The 21,153-nt window shown below is 42.5% G+C and overlaps 1 protein-coding gene across 1 annotated transcript in view; it reads right to left on the minus strand.

Annotated features, from left to right (window-relative positions):
* Nucleotides 1–21,153, minus strand: part of Upp2 (uridine phosphorylase 2) — a 36,430-nt gene that overhangs the window by 14,448 nt on the left and 829 nt on the right. The window contains exons 2-4 of the mRNA XM_075985167.1: nucleotides 14,386–14,503; nucleotides 6,048–6,206; nucleotides 2,987–3,101 (exon numbers count right to left, since the gene is read on the minus strand). Coding sequence (XP_075841282.1) covers nucleotides 2,987–3,101; nucleotides 6,048–6,206; nucleotides 14,386–14,503 — 392 coding nt within the window. The remainder of the gene's footprint in view (nucleotides 1–2,986; nucleotides 3,102–6,047; nucleotides 6,207–14,385; nucleotides 14,504–21,153) is intronic.

Below are 21,153 nucleotides of genomic sequence, written 5' to 3' on the forward strand. Positions count from 1 at the left end.
TCCTTGCTGTATCTGAGCTATGGCGTGGCATTGAGAACTAGCAACAGAAAGAGCATAGTTTGCAAAGCCCAGAACTTTTACTGTCTGGCACTTTACAGAAAATGTTTTAGCGACCCTGGATATGGACTACAGACTCATCTTGGTTTAGGATAAATTCCAATATGCCAAACTAGGGTTAATTACAGAACACTTTAAATTTCCACCTAGACACCCAAGACGACTGTCCTGTTTAATTTCTGTTGTTGAAATACAGCATCGTGACAGGGAGACCAGGTTTATGTTGTTTACAGTTGCAGGTTATTATCCATCATTACGGGGAACTTAAGGCAGGAAGTAGAAGCAGCCGGTCTCATCCACAGTCAAGAGCAAAGAAAACATTGAATGCATGTGTACTTGCTTGCTTGTGCTCAATTCCATTTCCCTCCTCTTACACAATTCGCAACCCCCTGCCTATGGTCACATCCACATCACTGAATTTAGTCAAGACATTCTCCAGATCCACCCACAGGCCCATCCAAGGTAAATAATGTCTCTGAGACTCTCGCCAAAGGATGCTAGGTTGTGTCAAGTTGACAGAGGAAGCTAAACATCACAGTAGCCTCTGAAGCTATAGCTCCATTTGGTAAGATGCATTTTAAGTCAGCCAAAAATAAGGGACTGCTTACATTGTTCAGAATGTCCTGAGATGCTGAAAATGTGTTTTCTTTACACTGCCGTGACACATAGATTCATCAAAGAAGCATTGATAGCATTTTTTATCTAAAGAGAATGCACTTTAATTGCTTATATTTCCCTTATCAAAGTATTTTCTCAGTTAAGGAACTGATGTCAGCAAAAGAATAAGTAATATCTGCGTTTTCCATCTTCAAATACAGTTTCGCTTCAAACAAAACGGATGAGCTTGTCTTAGTTATAGCATTAGTAATGAAGATGCAACTCTGAAATGAAGCCATTTCCATCAGTATAACAGTTTAATTTGCTTCTGTTGACAGGCCTCTGTCACGCTGTTGGTACTATCTTGTTGTCTGTACCATGTTATCATGAAACACAGACCAAGACCATGATCATGATTTAGATGGTCACTAGAGTGACTCATCATATCACTGGAGACTCGTTCATATCAAGTGACAATTGCAGCATTCAGGAGAACAGAATGTGGAGCTGTGACCTCAGAAGGCAAATCAGTGTATCCCACAAACCAAGAATTATGGTAACCATGTCTTTCCCAGGCATGCCTTTTCCCTGAAACTGATTATCTGGGATGCTGTTGGGTAAACCAGCATCTAGAAGGATGTCTGATCAACACTGGTTGCTTATATTCTCCATTTCCATTTAAAAGAGGACCCACAAATGTTTGGGTTTTTTTTGTTTGTTTGTTTGCCCACATATGGGGGCTTTGCCTGTCTTTCTCAGATTATAGCACTGGAAAGGCTGTGGTTTTTTTTTTTTTTAACTTGCTTGATCTTAGCGAGCGCCATCTGTGACACATGCCACTTGTCTGGTCCTTTGAAGATTTTTGAGAGCTCCTCTCGCTCCAAAATGCTTACTTGAGCAACGCGAAGGGATTTGTCTTTTAAAAGCTCACTCCCTAGTATGTAACCATGTAGTCCTGCCACTCTGTCAGCCAAACCTTCCCATTTGATTCTACTGCACGTACTGGCTTTGTAGGAGCCTAGGCAGTTTGGATGCTCACCTTACTAGACCTGGATGGAGGTGGGTGGTCCTTGGACTTCCCACAGGTCAGGGAACCCTGATTGCTCTTCGAGCTGATGAGGGAGGGGGACTTGATCGGGGGAGGGGGAGGGAAATGGGAGGCGGTGGCGGGGAGGAGGCAGAAATCCTTAATAAATAAATAAATTAAATTAAAAAAATAAAAGGAAAAGAAACAGAAAAAAAACATGCTCACAAAAAAAGAGAGAGAGAGAGAGAATGGCGTGTCTGCATTTGCGTGTAGTGACATAGTCAAAGGACACCATGAAAAATCTATGCCCTGAGAAACGATAGAAGCGAGGCAGGGAGTCTCTTGGAAAAACTTATGTAGCCGCAGACTTTCCCTACCAGCCCACTGCTGGTATGCAGTCAAGTAAGAGACACAACCAAGAAAAGAGCAGCAGTGATCAACAAGAAGAGCCAAAAGCAGCATGTTGCTAGTCGGTGGTTGCTATAAGGTCTGATACTTAGATAAAACAGGCAAAAATCCATGCAGTTTTCTTGATCTGAACACCCTCATTCCTGTTAGGCAAAAATTTCTCAGGCTCAAAACCACCTCTTTCCACGTGCTGATAAGTTTTTGTCAACTGGACTCAAACTAAAGTCACCTGGGAAGAGGGAGCCTCAACCGAAGCCTCTGTCTTCTGTCCTCCTCATGTTGATTTTGATCAAAGTCTTTTATCACAGCAACAAAGGAACAAACTAAAACATGCTATAAACCATACTTTCTAATAATTCCACTTATCGGGTTTTTGATCCTACTGCACGTACTGGCTTTGGGGGAGCCTAGGCAGTTTGGATGCTCACCTTAGGAGACCTGGATAGAGGTGGGCGGTCCTTGGGCTTCCCACAGGTCAGGGAACCCTGATTGCTCTTCGAGCAGATGAGGGAGGGTGACTTGATCGGGGGAGGGGGAGGGAAATGGGAGGCGGTTGCGGGGAGGAGGCAGAAATCCTTAATAAATAAATAAATTAAAAAAAAATAAAAAAAATAATAATTCCACTTATCTTTATGTGAACAGAAGTGGAATTACACATACACACACGAGAGAGAGAGAGAGAGAGAGAGAGAGAGAGAGAGAGAGAGAGAGAGAGAGAGAGAGAGAAATGAAAAATAAGGGGGAGAAGAGGAGTTAAATCCTTAAGTCCAGCCTCCCAGTACTTTGCAGTCCATGTGGATTTCTGTTGGGCTCCATGTATGTTGGTGTGCTGTGGATTAACACAGAGACGTATGAAAAAAAATCTCAGTTTTAACGGTAGAAAACAGTCTGTCTCACCAATTCCCCCTGACGTTCCGATTCGGATGATGGTGACATCACAGCAGCGTGCATGGTGGAGTAATTTGATGAGTTCGTGGAGCATAATAGAAATGGAGGGGATGCCCATCCCATGCTGTTGAGAGAGGGGAGAATCATTACACATCTCACACATACAGAAGTGAGCAGGACGTATTTTTTCTTCCTTACACGTTAACAGCCCTTGTATAAATTTACATAATCTTTAAGACTGTGCCTGTGCTCGGGAAAACATAAGTCATCTCTAAGTGATGCCTGCGTGGTACACTGATGGATGAGTCCATCTGCGAGGACTTGAGAGAGACATCCTACTGCCAGTTAAACTGGCAAGAACAGAGGTGGGAAGACCAAGTACAGGTGTGCCAGGGCAGGGTCAGCTTTCATCTCCCTATGAGGGTCTTGTCAACGAACTCCCTCTTCATACACAGTTGACATGGAACGGAAAAGACATAATTTTGGCTGCCATTTCACAGTCTTACTTCACCCTAACCAGTGGAAAGAAACAAACCCCGTTGTTCAAATGTAGCCTCAACTGTTTGCTGCTAATTCCGTGTGAGCTCAGAAGGACTCTAAGGGAGAAACTTGGCTTCAGTTCCCAACCTGCTGTGGGATAATCCTTCTGTACGCTGAGTCCATATACATATATGCTGTACACTGTTTATGTTGCTCTCATTGGCTGATAATGAAAGCTACTTTGGCCTATAGCAAGGCAGAATATAAGCTAGGTAAGTTAGCCAAACTGAAGATAGAGAGAAAGAAGCAGACTGGTAAAAGCCACAGCTATGTGGTAATATATAGGTGAATAGAAATGGGTTAGTTTAAATGTAAGAGCTAGTTAGTAATAAGCCTGAGCTATAGGCCAAACATTCTGTAATTTATATTAAGCCCCTGAGTGATCATTTAGAAGCAGTTGCGGGATGGGGAGAGACAGAGAAACCTCTGTTTATACCACTCAAGAGTTTGAAGCTAATGCCGAACCCGTGAATCAGTTTAAATTGCCATTGATCATGACCACAGCCTGGTTTAACTTAGCATTTATCTCAAAACAATCACAGTCACCAGACTAGGGGGTCACTTGACACAGGCTAGAGGATTTAGCCATTTCCGGTGGTTCTGTTACATCTAACAAATCTTCAGAAAGACCTTCCGTGCTGTAAGTTGTAGAAACTGGGGTTGAGTTTCAGTAGTGGCTATTGCACTTTAACATGATGGCAGATATGTTAATATGTCCATGGCCGTAGAGACTTTGGAAAACCACTAGAGCTTTGGTCGTGATGTCCTCAACCTGAGCTCCCTCTCCTTCCCTTTATCAAGAATATTAAACTGTGGAAACCAGGGGCCTCTGGGGTCACCATTCCTGCCCCCCATTCAATATGCCCTGATTTCTGAAAGCTTAGTAAGCCTCCTGGATCCAGGAATCAAATGTGTATTGATCTATGTATTCAAGATTGACAAGTTTGGGGCTTTGGCACTCGCTCTGCAACAGATTAATAAACTACCATTTGCTGCAACTGTAAACTAGAGGATGAGCTATTGTTTTATCTCTTAGGTTCTTCTAAACCAGCCATTTGTTAACCTAGGCTCAGAACTTACGTTTCAGTGTGATGATAAAATTATAAATAGATTCTTGTGTTTCTCTTGCAAAGAGGTCTATACTGGAAACCCCATGCCTGCCTAGTATTCCTTTTTATTTTATTTTTTCTTTATTTTACATTCCAACCATGGTTCTCCCTCCCCTCCCTCCTCCTCCCTTCCTCCTCCCCTCCTCCTCCTTTTCAGCCCACTCCCCATCCATTCCTCCCAATGGGTAAAGGCTCCTATAGAGAGTCAACAGAATCTGGTCTGCCTAGTCTTCTAAGCAGCTAGCCTTGACCATCTGGGCCATGTTCCCTGATAGAACACAAGGTTACCTCTGGCTTTGTCTTATGATAAAGCTCTTCTGATCATTTAGAGTAGTTTCACTTTTGGGATAAATTTTAGTTTTTCTTTCTCCATTTACCATACAAGATAGGACAAATAATTATAGTTCAAAGGATTGTAACTGAAAAGTTAATAGGACAGCATCAGGGAATATTTAGCTTCTTCTAAGGCAGATAATACATAATTTTTTATTGAATGAACAAATTAATAAAAGAATGGATTCTGCCGTTAGAAGCCAAAGCAGGGTTTGGGCGCTCTTGTCCTAGAGGGAAGACCAACTTCTCTACCACTGTGGTATTTTATATGTTTTCTTTTGTTACCCAGTGTTCCCAGCTCTCATTACATTTCATCACTGAGTAATCTGAGCAATCTGAGAGCTCAATGAATCATGACTGTCCCTCATATAGAGGGCATTTCCAGCTGAGGTCTTCAGAACTGTCACATCTATGCAGGCCTTACTGTCCGCAGCTTATGGCCTTTGAGAGGACCACCATATCCAAATACACGGCAGACTCAGCGTTTTGCTTCTGCATCTAGCCGTGCGCGGAGGGCTGAGGCAGGCGGAGAGGGTGGATGTGCACAGACACCGTTCTAAACGCTTGCACTGGTGGGAACTGCTCAGAGAGTCATTCTGCCTTCATTTCGTCTTTAGCAAACAGTGTCCAGAACAGCTCTCAGGTTCTAGAGAGGAGAGCATGCCACACGAGGTCTGTGGAAATGCGCTTGCAGCTTCTTAGCAAGCTTAGTCATGGTGTAGTCTAACGGTACCGAGAATTGGCCTCTATGAAAAATTCAGTGTTCCTAAAGCTGGATAAAGGACAGAGAAAGGAAAATGGCTGGAGAGGAAAGCATGTTGATCAATTAAGAACAGAAAGATGTGTGAGCCTTGAAGTTCATTGTCCTTGCCTCAGACAGTTAAGTAGTAAGTGAAGTGTAAAGGTAGTGGTGACCCTGCAAGCTCTGCCCTGCCCTGGAAACCTTTTTCACTGTGTCAACCTCTTCACTTGCATTCCTTGCACCGGTGAAGGCAAGGCAGAGTTGGGGGAAAGCCGTGTTCGGAAGGTATCCCAGCTTGGGTTTCAGCCTGCAAAGGCTGGCTGGCCTGCAGCTTTCCCGTACTTACACTGATGGAAAGCACAGGGCCGGTCTTGAACATGCAATATCTGTCCGTTCCTGCACAGATGTCTTCAATGTCGTCTCCATCTCCCTCCAGCTGGAGTTCCTTGTGCATAAACTGTGCAAACGCTTTCATTCTGTTGGGGCTCCCGCCGACACAGACGAACTGTCAAGAAGAAGGAAAAGGAATCTGCCATGGTCACTCTGATAAGAGCAAGGGTCAACATTCAGTTCTGGTGCTTTTATTTTGTTGTACAGTGAATTTATTTCTGAGCATGGGCAAAGGTCCTGGATTGGGTTCAAAATTTGGCTCATTTACATCATTAGCCTGAAAGAAGGCAACTACGTGCAATGAATTATGTACTAACCTAGTGAAGAAAAGTGCTGGCATTGTTCAAGGACGTATTTCCTGGTGGTTTTGTTTATAGTAGCATCAGCTCGGCATTGTCATCAATATAATCACCCTAGTGGCGGGCACTCACACGACAGATGTTTAGTGTCAAGTCCTGAGGACGTGGACTATAAGCGAGGAAAAAGTAAAGGGAAAGCTGCCAGTTTTACTGTGTTTTCTGATTATCTGTCCTAACCTTATACTTTTATTTTAAATGTACTGTGATAACTTCAGGCTTGACAGGACTCATCTCAAGGCCTTTCTGCTCTTTACTGAGAAAAACTCGTCATGGAGCAGGGCTTGTTGTTAAGGTCAGAAGTCGACTGCAGGATTTCATCTGTACCACTAATTTGTTTTTCGTATTGTCTGACTTTGGAGCAGATGTTGCATCAAAGGTTATCATATCTATTAGAATATGGTGATCATTGGCATGCCTACACCCAGCATTCTAAGGTTAGAGATTTGCGAGTTTGAGCACAGCCTTGGCTGCACAGTGCATTTGACCAGACTAGAACACATTATAAGACCCTATACCAAAAGTAAATTGTAATTGCTCATGCCACAACTTGTTAGGGATACACCAACCCCAAAAACAGAAGAATACGCCAGAGAGAGGGAGCGGAGTGGCCTGACACAGGCCTGTGTGAGAAGGCAACCGGGTGAGCTCTAGGCAGGGGTCAGAAACAGAGGACGCACAGAGCATTTGAAGGTCGGGAGGAAGCAGAGCATACAGACGCTGATGGGCAGAAAACCGCTTAGCAACAAAAGCCACACGGTGTGGTGCTAGTGTGGTGTGATGTAGCGTAGGAGATGTGGTGTGTGTGGTGTGGTGTGAGAGGTGTGTGTATGTGGTGTGAGGTGTGTGTATGTGGTGTGAGGTGTGTATGTATATGTAATGGATGAGGTGTGTATATGTGGTGTGAGAGGGGTGTGTATGTGGTGTGATGTGAGAGGAGTGTATATGTGGTGTGGTGTGAGAGGTGTGTATATGTGGTGTGGTGTATGAGGCATGGTGTCTGAGGTGGGTATGAGAGATGTGGTGTATATGTGGGGTGGCATACACAGTGTGGTGTATGGAGTGAAGCCCAGAGAGCAGATGCCGTGAAATGCTGGAAAGCCACCATTTGAACGTAGTAGGCGAAACTGGTTTATCCCTGATTAAGTAACTTGCTCAGTGACACATGAAAACTTAGAGTCCTCAGACCACCATCGTCAGAGCTCTCAGGTTTAATCAGGCTGCAGTGGGCTTGAATATGGAAAGGAGCGTGAGTAGATCCTGGCACCTTCTCAGTGATCACAAAAGCGGACTTCTCCTTTGAAGATCAGGCAACACTGCCCAGGGATGCCCTTTGAGCTCACACCTCTCTACGGCAGGATTCAGGAAAAATGAAGCTGACTCGAGCTTTCTGGAGTGGAGAAAGATGTTTAGTGGGACCTGGCTGATGTGGGTTGCTTTGGGCAGAGGAGCCAAGGAAGGCTAGCAAGGACCTTCACAGGGAGGTCTGAGGAATTCCTGAGGTTGTAGAGTGGGCACCGCTCATGCAAAAGATCAACAGAAGTATTGGGTGGTCTGTTTGCATGATGTGTCCTTGTCTCCACTTAACAGTAATTACAAGACATAACTATTCCTTTTGTCCGGGCACTCTGCTTGTCATCTACCCTCACTGATGTCCTTTCTGGAATGTCCTAGGAGTTTTTCTGGCAGGACCTTAAGGTAGTAATGAACAATGGGAGTCAGTCACCAAGACTAGGGACAATGGAGCAAGGTAGGCCATCACTTAAGGTGAGCTGCAGCTACTTACTCTTGATTGTTTGTGGACTTTGCCCCTTTCATGCTGTAAGTAGTTACAGCACCTTCTTACTATGAGAAAGTCAAATTCTAAGTACAAGGAGGCCCCCTTTTCTATACAAAATACAGTAGTTTGAAAATAACTCCACTGTGTGGGGCCAGTACATCTAAATTACAACGGTTCAGATTGACGATAAAACCAAAACAGATGTTAGAATAGTTTGCGGTTTGGGTTCTGCTTTGAACTGTAGCTATTTCAGGAATCAACAGGAACGTCCGCATATTTCTCGAGACATAAAGATGACAGGCGTGGACAGGAGCAATCTAGTTCCTGACGTTGACTCCTAAATCAGACTCACTAAGCATCACCTGCAGACACAATTGCCAGTCTGGCTGCTTTAATGAGGAGTGACATCGCGCTGAAGATCACTGGCCAACGTTGGTCACTCAAACCAAATGAGCTTTGTCCAAAAGATTTGATTTCTCAAAGTAGGAAGAAACACGCTGGGTGGGAATAAGAAGCATTATAAAAGTATGTTCAGGACTTTGCCTGGTGATTTCCAGAACGGACTCACCTTCCAATATTCCCAGGCACTTAAATGATTTTGCCAGGTTGCATTAATTTAGAGCATAAATACAGCTTATGTATTCTGTGTATTAAGAAGGACTATAAAGATTTTGAATGCATATTGTGAAGTATTATGAAGCAATAATTTTCCTTGTTACTTAAAATTCTGAAGACACCATGCATTTCAGAAGCATGACTCAGAGCCTCCTGACTGCTCTGAACAGCCCCTACCTGAAGATGAGTTTTCCTGGGACCAGAAGGCATTATACAAACTTGTAAAGGGGGGGGGCAGCAAGAAATCGTACCTAGCTATGATACCTAGGAGGCACATCAATGACCAGGGTGGCATGGTGACTTTAAGAGTGAAGTAGTGTCACACCTGCCTTGCCAGTGACCAACAGCTCTTTAATTGGACTTAGGATGCACTAGACAAGAGGGAAGGTCCTGGAAACCTAGAAAACTAGTCAGAGCTAAAAAAGTCATGGTCACTGGAGGAGAATCTACAACCACTAATTTGCTAAACCAGCATGATCCCTAACAACTATCTACAAACATTTGTCCTTATAGCCATAGGTAAGTGTAGTCTTTACCCTTCATCAAGAAAACTTCTTTTTGCATCAGATGGGGAACACTACAGAGAACCACAGCCAATCAAAACACAGAGTTGTGGAGCCCAGTCCCAGTGGATACATCTACAAAGCATTCCTGTACCTAAGGCTCCAGGAACAGTGAGGAATAGGTGATGTGAAAATTGTTAGAGCCAGAAGACCAGGGAGTTCACTGGGAGACTGTATCCCCTAGTTAAACCATAAGCTGCTCTCATGAAGTCTCACCTACATAACTACCCAAGTGTGAGGAGAGCAAGGACGACACTAATGGGCATGCAAAGGTGGGTGGAGAAAAACCTCAATCCAGCACAGAGAACGGTAGGCAGCTGAGGAAAGCTGGGAGCAGGAGAGGTCTTTTTCCCCCGGGGAAGAGTACCAAATGGTTTGCTAGTGCCAAATAATCAGCCCTGAAAATACATGCAAGCAACATGATATGAACGGAACCAGACAATATTTAAGAATACATACATATATATGCGTGTGTGTGTGCATGCAATATCAATTAATGAAAAAAGAGGTCATGAAATTGAAGGAGAGTGGGGAGTGGGAAGAGTATATGGGAGAGTTTGGAGAGGAAAAGAAAGGGAGAAATGTAATTATGGTATAATCTAGAAATTAAAGATAAATTTAAAATTTTTGGATGAATTATGGGGTGATGAAGGAGGGAGGGTCATCTGTCTATGTGTTACTCTCATTGGTTAATAAAGAAACTGCCTTGGCTTTTTGATAGAGCAGGATCTAGATAGGTGGAGTAGACAGAACAGAATGCTAGGAGAAAGAAAGCATAGTAGGTCAGACACGATGAAGCTCTGGCCCAAGATGGACATAGGTTAGAATCTTCCCGGTAAACCACCACCTCGTGGTGCTACACACATTAATAGAAATGGGTTAATCAAGATGTGAGAATTAGCCAATAAGAGGATGGAACTAATGGGCCAGGCAGTGTTTAAATGAACACAATTTGTGTGTTGTTATTTCGGGTGTAAAGCTAACTATGCGGGAGCCTGGTGGAACGAAAAGCAGGACCACTGCTTCCCTCATCACTACAATGGGACGCTACAGTGATTTTATAAAAGATACCTGTAAAGACATGATAAAATATGGATTTAGATACTGAATCTGAGAAGCATCTTTCTAGCACCTCTACCACAGTCACCATCTCTGGTGACTATGGCAGGGACTGACGAGCTAAATGCCAAGACTCTTCCCTTTTCTTCCTGGGTTCACAGTTAATGTTGACTTCCCAGGTGGGCTAGGACATATGCCCAAGTTTCAGCCCCTAGAATATGAGCAGAATTGAAGCGCTCTATTTCCAGTCTAGTGCACAGATGCACCCTACCCCCATCCCACAAGGAGGACATGTACATAACTTCTGTCATCTGCAGGATGGAGGTCAACAGCCAGGGACTAGGTCTTGGCACCTCCACTCGACCTGATCAGCCACCAACCAGGTGCACCTGCTTTATGCTTGTTCTGAGTAAGGATCAACTTACATTGAGACCACTGAGACCATGTAGTACCATGTAGAAAAATCCTTCAAAATATGGGGAAGATATGAAGGAATAAGGGTGACTGTCAAAATCACTGAGATTTGTTTCTTCCTGTCCATTTGTTTGTTTAAGACAGGACCCCATGTAATACCAGTTGGTTTTGAACTCACTATGTAGGCAAGGCCAGGCTTGAACTCCCGACCCTCATGCCTAAATCTCCCATGTGTTTTGATTGAAGGCATGCACCACCATACCTAGTCCTTTCAGATTCAATGTACCTCCATTCAGATTTAAATGGTTTACCCTACCATCTTCTCTCCCTTTGAAGTTAGTGTTGATAATAATTATTACCAATTTTTGAAGAATAAGGTTGAATTTTCAGTTTTGGCAGGTTACGCCCTTGCTTTGTAGTCAGAATTGCTGACCTGTGACTTAAGGGAGTCAATGTTCTCAACCTAACATAAGAGAGTGCTGGATGAAGGTACATTTCTGAGGGCAGAATCTGTAAAGACAGCCAACTTTATCTTCCGCTCCCAACATCCTGGTTTTGTTCTGATTATAATTCTGTTCTGATCCTACGTCTAAACACACTTTTGCCTCCTATCCATCCAAATGGGGTTATGATTAGGGTTGCTCTTTAAAGAAACAAACCTATTTGAAATGGAGCATGTCTGCTATTTATCTGACTGTATTGGTGTGGGAGTAGCTGAGTGGTTCTGAGAAACAGAGTGTGGCAAAAGGGCTGATGGAAATCCAGCCAGGTGGAAAAGTGGGAACTAGAAGCTCCAGTTTCCGGCGATGAGACCAACAGAGATGAGACCACACACACTCATGTGTTTGAGGACATAACATATGTGATTCTCATCTCTAAAACAAAGCCATTGGGGCTGCAGAGACGGCTCAGTGGTTAAGAGCATTGCCTGCTCTTACAGAGGTCCTGAGTTCAATTCCCAGCAACCACGAGGTGGCTCACAACCATCTGTAATGAGGTCTGGTGCCCTCTTCTGGCCTACAGGCATACACACAGACAGAACATTGTATACATAATAAATAAATAAATATTTTTAAAAAATAAAACAAAGCCCTTGATCCTATGTTTTACCAACAACTAAGAGAGTAACAAATGCAGGTGTTTTTTTTTAAAAAAAGTATATATAGGAAGAATCAGAAACTGTTTATTAGGGAAACCTGGGTTTAACCTCAGCTTGTTCTCGTATTGGCTGTATTGTGCCTCCCATATAGAGATAAATATAACAAGTGGGCTTTGTTATTGTTTTTTTTTTGTTTTATTGTTTGTTTGTTTGTTTTTTCCCTGAAACAGGGTTTCTCTGTGTGACAGCTCTGGCTGTCCTGGAACTCACTCTCTAGACCAGGCTGGCCTTGAACTCACAGGAATGACAAGTGTGTTTTAACACTACATATACATTGATCTCTAGTGTCCTCGTCTGTATAGGAAAGGTAATATCCAGTGTCTAATGTAATCAAAACCAGACTTTAACTCCTGACCCTCCTGCCTACACATCCCATGTGTTTTGATTACAGGCACAGAAGTAGAAGAAAGGAAGAGGGGACTGGGTAGGATACACACACACACACACACACACACACACACACACACACACACACATATATATATATGGTCACTCTGTATCAAAACATCTCTTAGTTAATGTATTAAATACAGTGTGTCTTCATTTGTTAATTATGCCAGTCCTTCTATTCCAAACAGGCATCCTCATATAAAGGTCTTGGGGAAATCATGGTGAGGCATGACCCTCATACCTAACATTTGAATTCGGGTACAATCTAGTTAATGAGCACCAAAGTTGACTTGATCAAAGATTCCTGGAGCCTCAATTTTAGACTGGACAGGTGTGACAGAGGTTATATTAAAAAAGATGAAGCGGAGGAAGGAGGTAGGCTGCACAAGGGCAGGGTGCTGCATCCTAGAGAGGAGTGGGGACACAGGCTGCGCTGATGCCCGGAGACTCAGCCACACTAACTGCTCCTTTAGAGATGGAAGGAGGAGGCATTGAGCACTGGCAATGGACAACCTAGATGTACTTGCTTCTTCCACCCTCATTTTTTCTTCTACCTGAACTCACCCTCTTTATCCTCTCTTTCCACATCCATCCCTTTTTAAATTTGGGGATTTCTGATTTCCCATAACTCAGAATCCACCTGGTACAATGAATAAAATCCCAGGGAACTGGGCTTAGGAGAACATGGTCTAAGAACCAGTGCTGCCCACTCGGGAGTAACTTTAACCTCCTCTGACTTCCCTGAGTTCATTCCCTTTGACCATATCTGTGAATCAGCCGAAACTAATATACCTACATTGTGAAAAACCATTAGAAGAAATAATATCTACTCGAGTTCTGTTTCTAATTGAAATAATTACTAAAAGTTAGTAATAGTTTATATAACTTATGACACATCTCTTGACCCCATGAGCAATGATTTCAAACAAAATGAAACAACATGGGAAAAATAGTAATAACATAACATTAAACAAAAGTATATAGGATGACAAAAATAGAGTCTCGCTTATCCCAGGCTGGCCCTGAACTGCTATGACCTTGAGTATGAACCTCTGATCCTCCTGCTTCAGCCTCCCAAATTCTGGGCATACAGGCTTTCACCACTACACCAATCTAAGCCCTCAGTCTCATTAAAAACATTTTAATATTTTTTCATTAAAACTAGATGCTAAGTAGATATGCTCGAGCATGTTGCACATTATATGCTTGTAAGAAAGTGTCCTTAGGTAACCTAGTGCCGTGGAAAATAAAAATATGCTAATAGAAAAATGTAAAGGAATGAATAAATGAAATGGAAGAAAAGAAAGTGGGCAGATGGTGTCCTGGTCTAGAAAGTAGGATTATAAGGTATATTTTTAAAAGCAGAATGTTCTTTTCTATGTTTTTCTAATTTAGGAGGAAGAATTGCTTTTACAATTTATGTATAAGATAAAATAAGTAACATAGTAATACCATTCTCTCACTACTATTCCATAAACAATTTCCTCATGAATATTTCTTACAAAGTAGTAAAAACCTTAATGATACAAAATATGGACAATGGTCATTCTTGGGAAGAGAATAATAGAGCTTTGTTAGTCTTGAATTCTTTTATTATTTAATAAGATGAAAGTTAGTGATGTTCAGCAATAAATGTAGATGTTAAGCTTTGAACCGAATCTGTTAAGACATAATGAATTCTGAACACCCAACAGCATTGTCAATAAAATTATATTTATCTCTAGGGAACAGAGTGGCCAAGTAATCATGTTTGCATTGGACTTAGTTTGGAAGCTTTATGTCTTGTTGGAGTGAAAATGATTGTTCATGATGTTCACGTTCTAAATTAGTTTGGCTTCATGTGCTCTTGGGACCTCTGACATGTCTCTAGGCAAGGCTGTGGAATTTGTTTTGTTTAAAATAATTTTAAAAAATTGCAAAGGAAATAGTCATTTTACTAACATTCAAAATACTTTTACCTTTACATCCCCAAACATTGCTGGAAGGTTGTGTGTTTTGGTTCCTAAATCCAAGTGGTAGAGGATGTCTTCATCCATAGCATCCAGGTAAGGATTCTTAACATATACAGATCTTTTTCTAGGGAAAAAACAGACATACACAGAGAAGATGTCAAGACATTTGGAGAGAAAGCACACCCGAGACAGGATAACTGACTCCACCTGTGATCACCACTAACATAGCTACTACACATAAACCTCTCAGTTAAATCTGGTATACAGTGAATAATGTTTATTTTACAATTATTGTGTACCACACTTAGAACTAAGCATACAAACTATACCATACCAGGATACATTAGCTCAATACCATAACCAATCCATTAATGTGTTGTGGAATAATCTTTCCGTACACTGTGAAGATTTGTCAGTCTGATTGGTTTAATAAAAGCTGAATGGCCAATGGGGAGGCAGGAATTTCAGGCACACAGGGCATTGGGAAGAAGGAGGAGGAGGTGGGGCAGAGGAGGAGGAGGAAGAGGAGGAGGAAGAGGAGGAGGAGAGTGGCCAGCCAAATGGAGAGGGAGCAAGACATGCCAGAGGATAGGAAATGGCGCAAGTCACATGGCAACATGTAGATCATAGAAATAAGCTAATTTAAGTTATAAGAGCTAATTAGGAACAAGCCTTAGCTATCGGCCGAGCTTTCATAGTTAATAATAAGTCTCGGTTTCGTAACTTGGGAGCTGACTGATGGGACAGAAAAATCCGCCTACGGGATGAATAATATTAATAACCCAACTTACAAATGAAGACCTGGAGGCTCTTAGAAGCTGAGCACTCCCATACAACCAGAAAATCTACAGGTGTCTCTATTCAGTTCATTATTCCCTAGCTGTCATCCTCTCAGTATGAGGCTGCAGAACTTAGGGGCCTGGCTCTCAGACAACCTTTGTTCTAATGCCAAATCAACTGGACATGCACTTATTGTGCAGGCAGGCTAACCAAGAAGAGAAACACTTAAGATGAAAGCTGAGGAAAAAATGGCTAAGGGACTTGGAGAAGGTGAGGTAACAGGAGAGAAGAGCTAATCTTAATAAACACATAAAACAGCCGGGCAGTGGTGGCGCACGACTTTAATCTCAGCACTTGGGAGGCAGAGGCAGGTGGATCTCTGTGAGTTCGAGACCAGCCTGGTCTACAAGAGCTAGTTCCAGGACAGGCTCCAAAACCACAGAGAAACCCTGTCTCGAAACCCCCCCCAAAAAAAAAATAAAATAAAATAAATAAACACATAAAACAAAAAGTTTAAATCTATTATTGTAAGAAATGTAAAAAAAGAAGGTGAGATCAGATGAACCCTTCAGTCAATTACGGTGACACAAACATTTAATCTCATCATTCAGAAAGCAGAGGCCGACTGTTATCTGTGCATTTGAGGACAGCCTAATTTATATCCTGAGCCCCAGGCTAGCCAAGGCTACATAGCAAAACCATGTCTCAAAAAAAAAAAAAAGAGCAAACAAGCAAAATGATTTTCTGTTTTATTTTAAAGAAAGGCCCTTTAATGTGGAAATATCCAGTAGCACCCTTCCAGCAGCAGAAGAGTGGGAAAGGGGTACGCAATGGAAAGACAGATTTGCCCTGGAGAGGGAAGAATAGTGGGGGGCCTAGAAACCCATAGGTCCATTACCCAGGATGTTCCAGTGGCTCCCCGTTTACCCTCACATCCTGGAGCCAACATCCTGCTCAAGGCCTGAACACAGCACCCATCCTGCTAATGCATGGCTGCCAGACCCCTGCCCTTCCCCACTGCGTCCTGCAAGGCAGCACTGTGTGCTCCCATAACAGTGGACCACATGCTCCAGCAAGGACACCTCTCTGAATCTCCGTTTCTGCACACTTCTTGACTTCCTCCATTCCCTGGTGTGAACGTTTGTGTCTGGGTGTACTTAGGGAAACAATTTATGAATCCCGTGGTCTCATTCATTTGCCAGCATTTCTTACAAGTAACCATAAAGAATTGCCTGGGTGGATCTTCTTTCAAAAACTCAGATTTAGATCTCTCTGTGTGTGTGTGTCTCTCCTCCTCCCTCCTGCCCCCCATCCCTCCCTGTGTATACACATCATTATGACATCTATGAGAACATGATGAGTATCTTTGCCTTTGAGAACCCCACCAGCCGTGCTGAACATAGGACTTCCTTTCCACCTAAGGCCCCTCACCCAGCCCCCATCCTTCCTTTTTCATTTGGCTAATGGATGTAAGACAAGGCAGTGAGCTGCCCCTGCAGGTGGGAGATTAATTCAATCTAACTTAGACTTACAAAGCACACCCCTTACAGCCTTGGGTGACTTTATCATAATATACTTCTTTGGTTGTCAGTGGTAACAAAGTATCTGTCCCGTGCAAGACATCTTGCAAGGAATCATCTGGAAATTCTTTGGAGCCCTGCTTGAAAATCCACTAGTGACCCAGCTGAAATTAATTGGATGCTCAGAAAGTATTTTTTTTGTTAAATTTTGGTTACTCATGTTCGGCTGAAGGCGAGAGCTCCCGCTCTAAGCCTTTGCTCATAAACTGCTCTTTCCCGTTTCCTTTCATGACTCACTTATCAAAATCCTCCTCATTCCTTCAGGCCAGCTCGACCACATCTTCCAGGAGCGTTTTCTAAGCAGCCGTTATCCCTAATCAATATCTTTCCCTCGCTGTGTTCCTACCGCATCTGTTCTGTGCTAATGCTGTCAAAACGCAGTTAATTTTCTGCCTCCTCAGAAAGATTGTGGATTCCTTGATGCAAACTGTCTAGTGCATCTCTCTTTAATCTCTAAGACGTTACAAATCCGATATGTGAACCTAAATTTAACCGTTTGGAAAGTGGAACAAAACACTATTAGCGTTTTTTTTTGTCCTCTCCTTAAAAACATTAGAAGTAACAGGTTCTTAATTAGTTTGTGAATCATACCTCATTGGGGCGGGGGGGGGGGGGAGTAGAGGACTCCATGGTGTTGTGTACTGTCCCTGTAGGACAAGTTCCTGCATCAGAAGCCGGACAGTACCTCCTTGCTGCAGTTAGGAAAAGCAACTGGGGCCTCCGATCCCCACCCTATGCAGAGTATACTGAGTGGAAGCTTTGGTGGGGAGGTGAGGGCACGTGCACCACAGTCTGGCTCAGGAACCTGGTTAAAAAGGCAAACCACATTTCCACCGCAGAACCATTGGCTCCAAACCTGCATCTTAGTAGCCACTAGTAATTCGTATGCACTCGTGCACACGAGAGCTCGAGAAACACTGCCCCTCCCTTTCTCTTCCAAATTCAATTCTACTCTTTATTTCATTCCACCAAAGCTGATTTCATGACCACAAGAGCTTTCTTTGGATTTCCTACTGCGTCTTCAAACCGTAACACTATGAAACACACTCATTCATCTCCAGCCACTCCTTAACTGCTTCTCGGAATCACTGGGGGAGATTTAAAGCCTCCTGGGGTCTGATATTGACAGAGATTTTTGTCTCCTCGGCCATGAAAAAGCACTTCTAAGGCGACCGTTCTGTCAGCCACCAAGGAAGTTTTTTTGGCCATTTGAATCTTTTCAGGTTCCATACAAATTTTAGGGTTGTTCTATTTCTGTGAAGAAGAGCATTCGAATCTTGATTGGAACTATATCTGTAGGCCACTTTGTGTAGCGTGGACATGTCAACAGGACCAAGTTTCCCTGCGTAGGAATGTGACCTTCCATTCATCTGTTTATGTCTTCTATATTATCCTGAGTTTCTTTCATCGATATTTTATGATTTCCCATATACAGATCTATTCAGTTTATATACTGTACTCTGCTTTGTTGGGATTGTTTTACTAAGTTCATTTCCAGGGAGTTTCTTGTTAGTATATAGAAACAATGTTAATCTTTAATGGCTGAGTTTATAAACTATGGCTTCACCACATTTATTAGTTCTAATAGGTGTTTGGGTTGCTATTGTTGTTGTGTGTGTGTGTGTTATCTTAGTGTCTTTAAAATAGCAAAGCTTGAGACACCACAGCCCTTGAGTAGAAATATAAAGCAATTGTTGGGAGTGAAACGTAAGGCACCTATAACATGGAACTAAACTCTAACCACGTATTGGAATCGCTAGACAGACTTTAAAGAATGCTGATACCTCAGTCCCTTCTCGGGTTTTGTGATTCATTTGGTCAAGGACACCCGGCCTTAGCGCTTTTAAATCTACTGATCTCCACCTTTTCTGTGTTTAAGAAGAAAATCCCAAGAAACATAGCCATAAATTGCATTCTCTTGTATGAGGCTTGTTATAATAGTCCCTTAATGAGTGGTTCTCAACTTGTGGGTCATGAACCCCCACGGGTTGCATATCAGATATTTACATTATGATTCATAACAGGAGCAAAATTGTAGTTATGAAGCAACAATAAATGAGTTTATGGTTAGGGGTCACCACAACGTAAAAAACTGTATTAAAAGGTTGCAGCATTAGGAAGATGGGACCACTACCCTTAATACACTTTGAAGATATCCTTTGGATTTCCTTGATGTCCAATTGCTCATTAGGGAAGCTGAGACAGAATGATCCTAAGTTCAGGGCCAGTTTAGCCTATACAGAAGGTTTCAAGTCAGCCCGTGCCATATAGGGAGACACTGTCTAAAAGCAAAAAAGCAAACACCCACCCACAAGTGACTGCAATCAGAACAGGGTGACCCTGGCACATCTGTGCCAGAAATAAGACGGTAGATCTGGAAATAGACCCGGTTACTAATGGAGAGTTGGTGTTTGACAAAGCTGCCAAGAACACACAATGAAGAAAGGAAAAGCTTCTCAATAAATGGTGTTGAGAAAGTTTGATCTCCACCAGCAAAAGAATGCAACTGAACCTAATCTTGCACCATGTCCTAATGTCAACTCAGAGTAGACAGTAACTAACATGTTAAGACCTGGCCCTGTGTCACCAGAAAGCCACAGAGAAAAACTGTACCACATTGGTTTGGACTCAAACCGCTCAGGTAGGGCTCCGCAGGAAAGCCCAAGTAAGCAAATAAACAAGTAAATGGAAGTGTACCCAACTAAAAACCTCCTGCATACCAAAGAAACCATCCTTAGACGAAGAGATGCCCCACGTGCTGGGAGAAAAGTTTTGTAAACTACACAATCAACGGCAGCCTATCATCCAAATTTCATAGCCCAATAGCAAAGAAGTAAAATATGGTTAAGCGAAGCCCAAAGATTTGGACAGACATTCACTATTGTGGGACATTATTTTATGGTGTGTTACATTGGTTTACACTGTGGAATATTTGTTTAATAATGCAAAGATATTTTGCATTCTTTAAGGCTGCATTTGTTTAACCTGTGAAACTGTTACTTTGCCTGTCTTAAACACCTGATGGTCTAATAAAGAGCTGAACGGCCAACAACAAGGCAGGAGAAGGAACAGGCAGGGTTGGCAGGCAGGGAGAATAAATAAAAGGAGAAAACCGAGAGGAAGATCAAGGAGCCAGAAAAGAAGGGGCTAGCCACACAGCTAGACACGGAATAAGGATAGAAAAGGAATACAGAAATAGAAAAAGATAACATCCCGGAGGCAGAAGGGAGACAGGATAACTTATGTTAAGAAAAGCTGGCTAGAAACAAGTCAGGCTAAGGCTGGGTGGGCATTTATAAGTAAGAATAAGTCTATTATTTGGGAGCTGGGTGGCGGGCACCCCCAAAAGAGCACCACCAGTAATATACAAAGTTTCTCTTGTCTCTAGACTTTGTCAACATCTGTAATCAGTGGGCTTTGATAATGATTCTAATGGGTGTGAAGAGATAGTACATTGCTTTTAATTTTCATTCCTTTAGTGACTAGCAATATTGAAAAGTTTAAAATATAGTTGTCGGTCATTTGAATCTTTTGAGAATTGCTGTTGGTTGTCTTTTACTCTTTACTCTCTTGGTCCTTTTGCAGGGCTGAGGATATAGGTCAGTAACAGAACACTTATCTGGTATGCATGAGGCCTTGGGGTTCAACCCCTAACACTGCAAGCCAACCTAACAAACAAACACACAAAAACCGACCAAGACTTTGTGCCCATAAGTATATGTCAATTATCACTTTCAACTAAAAGCAAATAAATGAATGTCTTTTTAAAAATAGAGTGAAGTCTTGCCCGAGACTTTGCCACCAAATTCAAACCCATATGAAACTGATTTTTCCAATGCTTAGCTCTTTCTAAAATCTCTAGCTACTGCTAAATAGGCTCACACATACTGTTTCCTCCTCAAAACTTTTTTTCAAGCCTATTTCCACTTTTTCCAAACTCATGCTCTAAATATTGATCACAAAGACAAGTGCTAGCTGAGCTGGGAGGTTTTCCATTTTCCTTTGCTCTCTCTCTCTCTCTCTCTCTCTCTCTCTCTCTCTCTCTCTCTCTCTCTCTCTCTCTCTCTCTCTGGCTTCCCTGAAGGAATAAAGGTGGCAGGAGGGGTCTTTTTTAAGCCTGGGAATGGAGCACTCTCTGTATGCTGACATCACAAGACATTTCCCACAGTTCTCGGCAAATCAGAGGGAACTTACAAAAGTTCCTTAAGCCTCATGAAGACTAATGCTCTATTATGTTCTGTTAACCTGAGGCAGAAATTAGAGTTCAATTTGCAGGCAGCTTGGGTAGATTTATGCCCACTTTTGAGATGAATAACATCCATGATATTTCAGAAGTTGATTCTCTGTCGAGTCTGTCCATCACAAAGCGTATGAAATTACCCCCTGACACACTCAACACCGTCAAAATGCCGTC

This window comes from Microtus pennsylvanicus, chromosome 9 (genome assembly GCF_037038515.1).
Source record: "Microtus pennsylvanicus isolate mMicPen1 chromosome 9, mMicPen1.hap1, whole genome shotgun sequence".
In the NCBI taxonomy this organism is placed as follows: Eukaryota; Metazoa; Chordata; class Mammalia; order Rodentia; family Cricetidae; genus Microtus; species Microtus pennsylvanicus.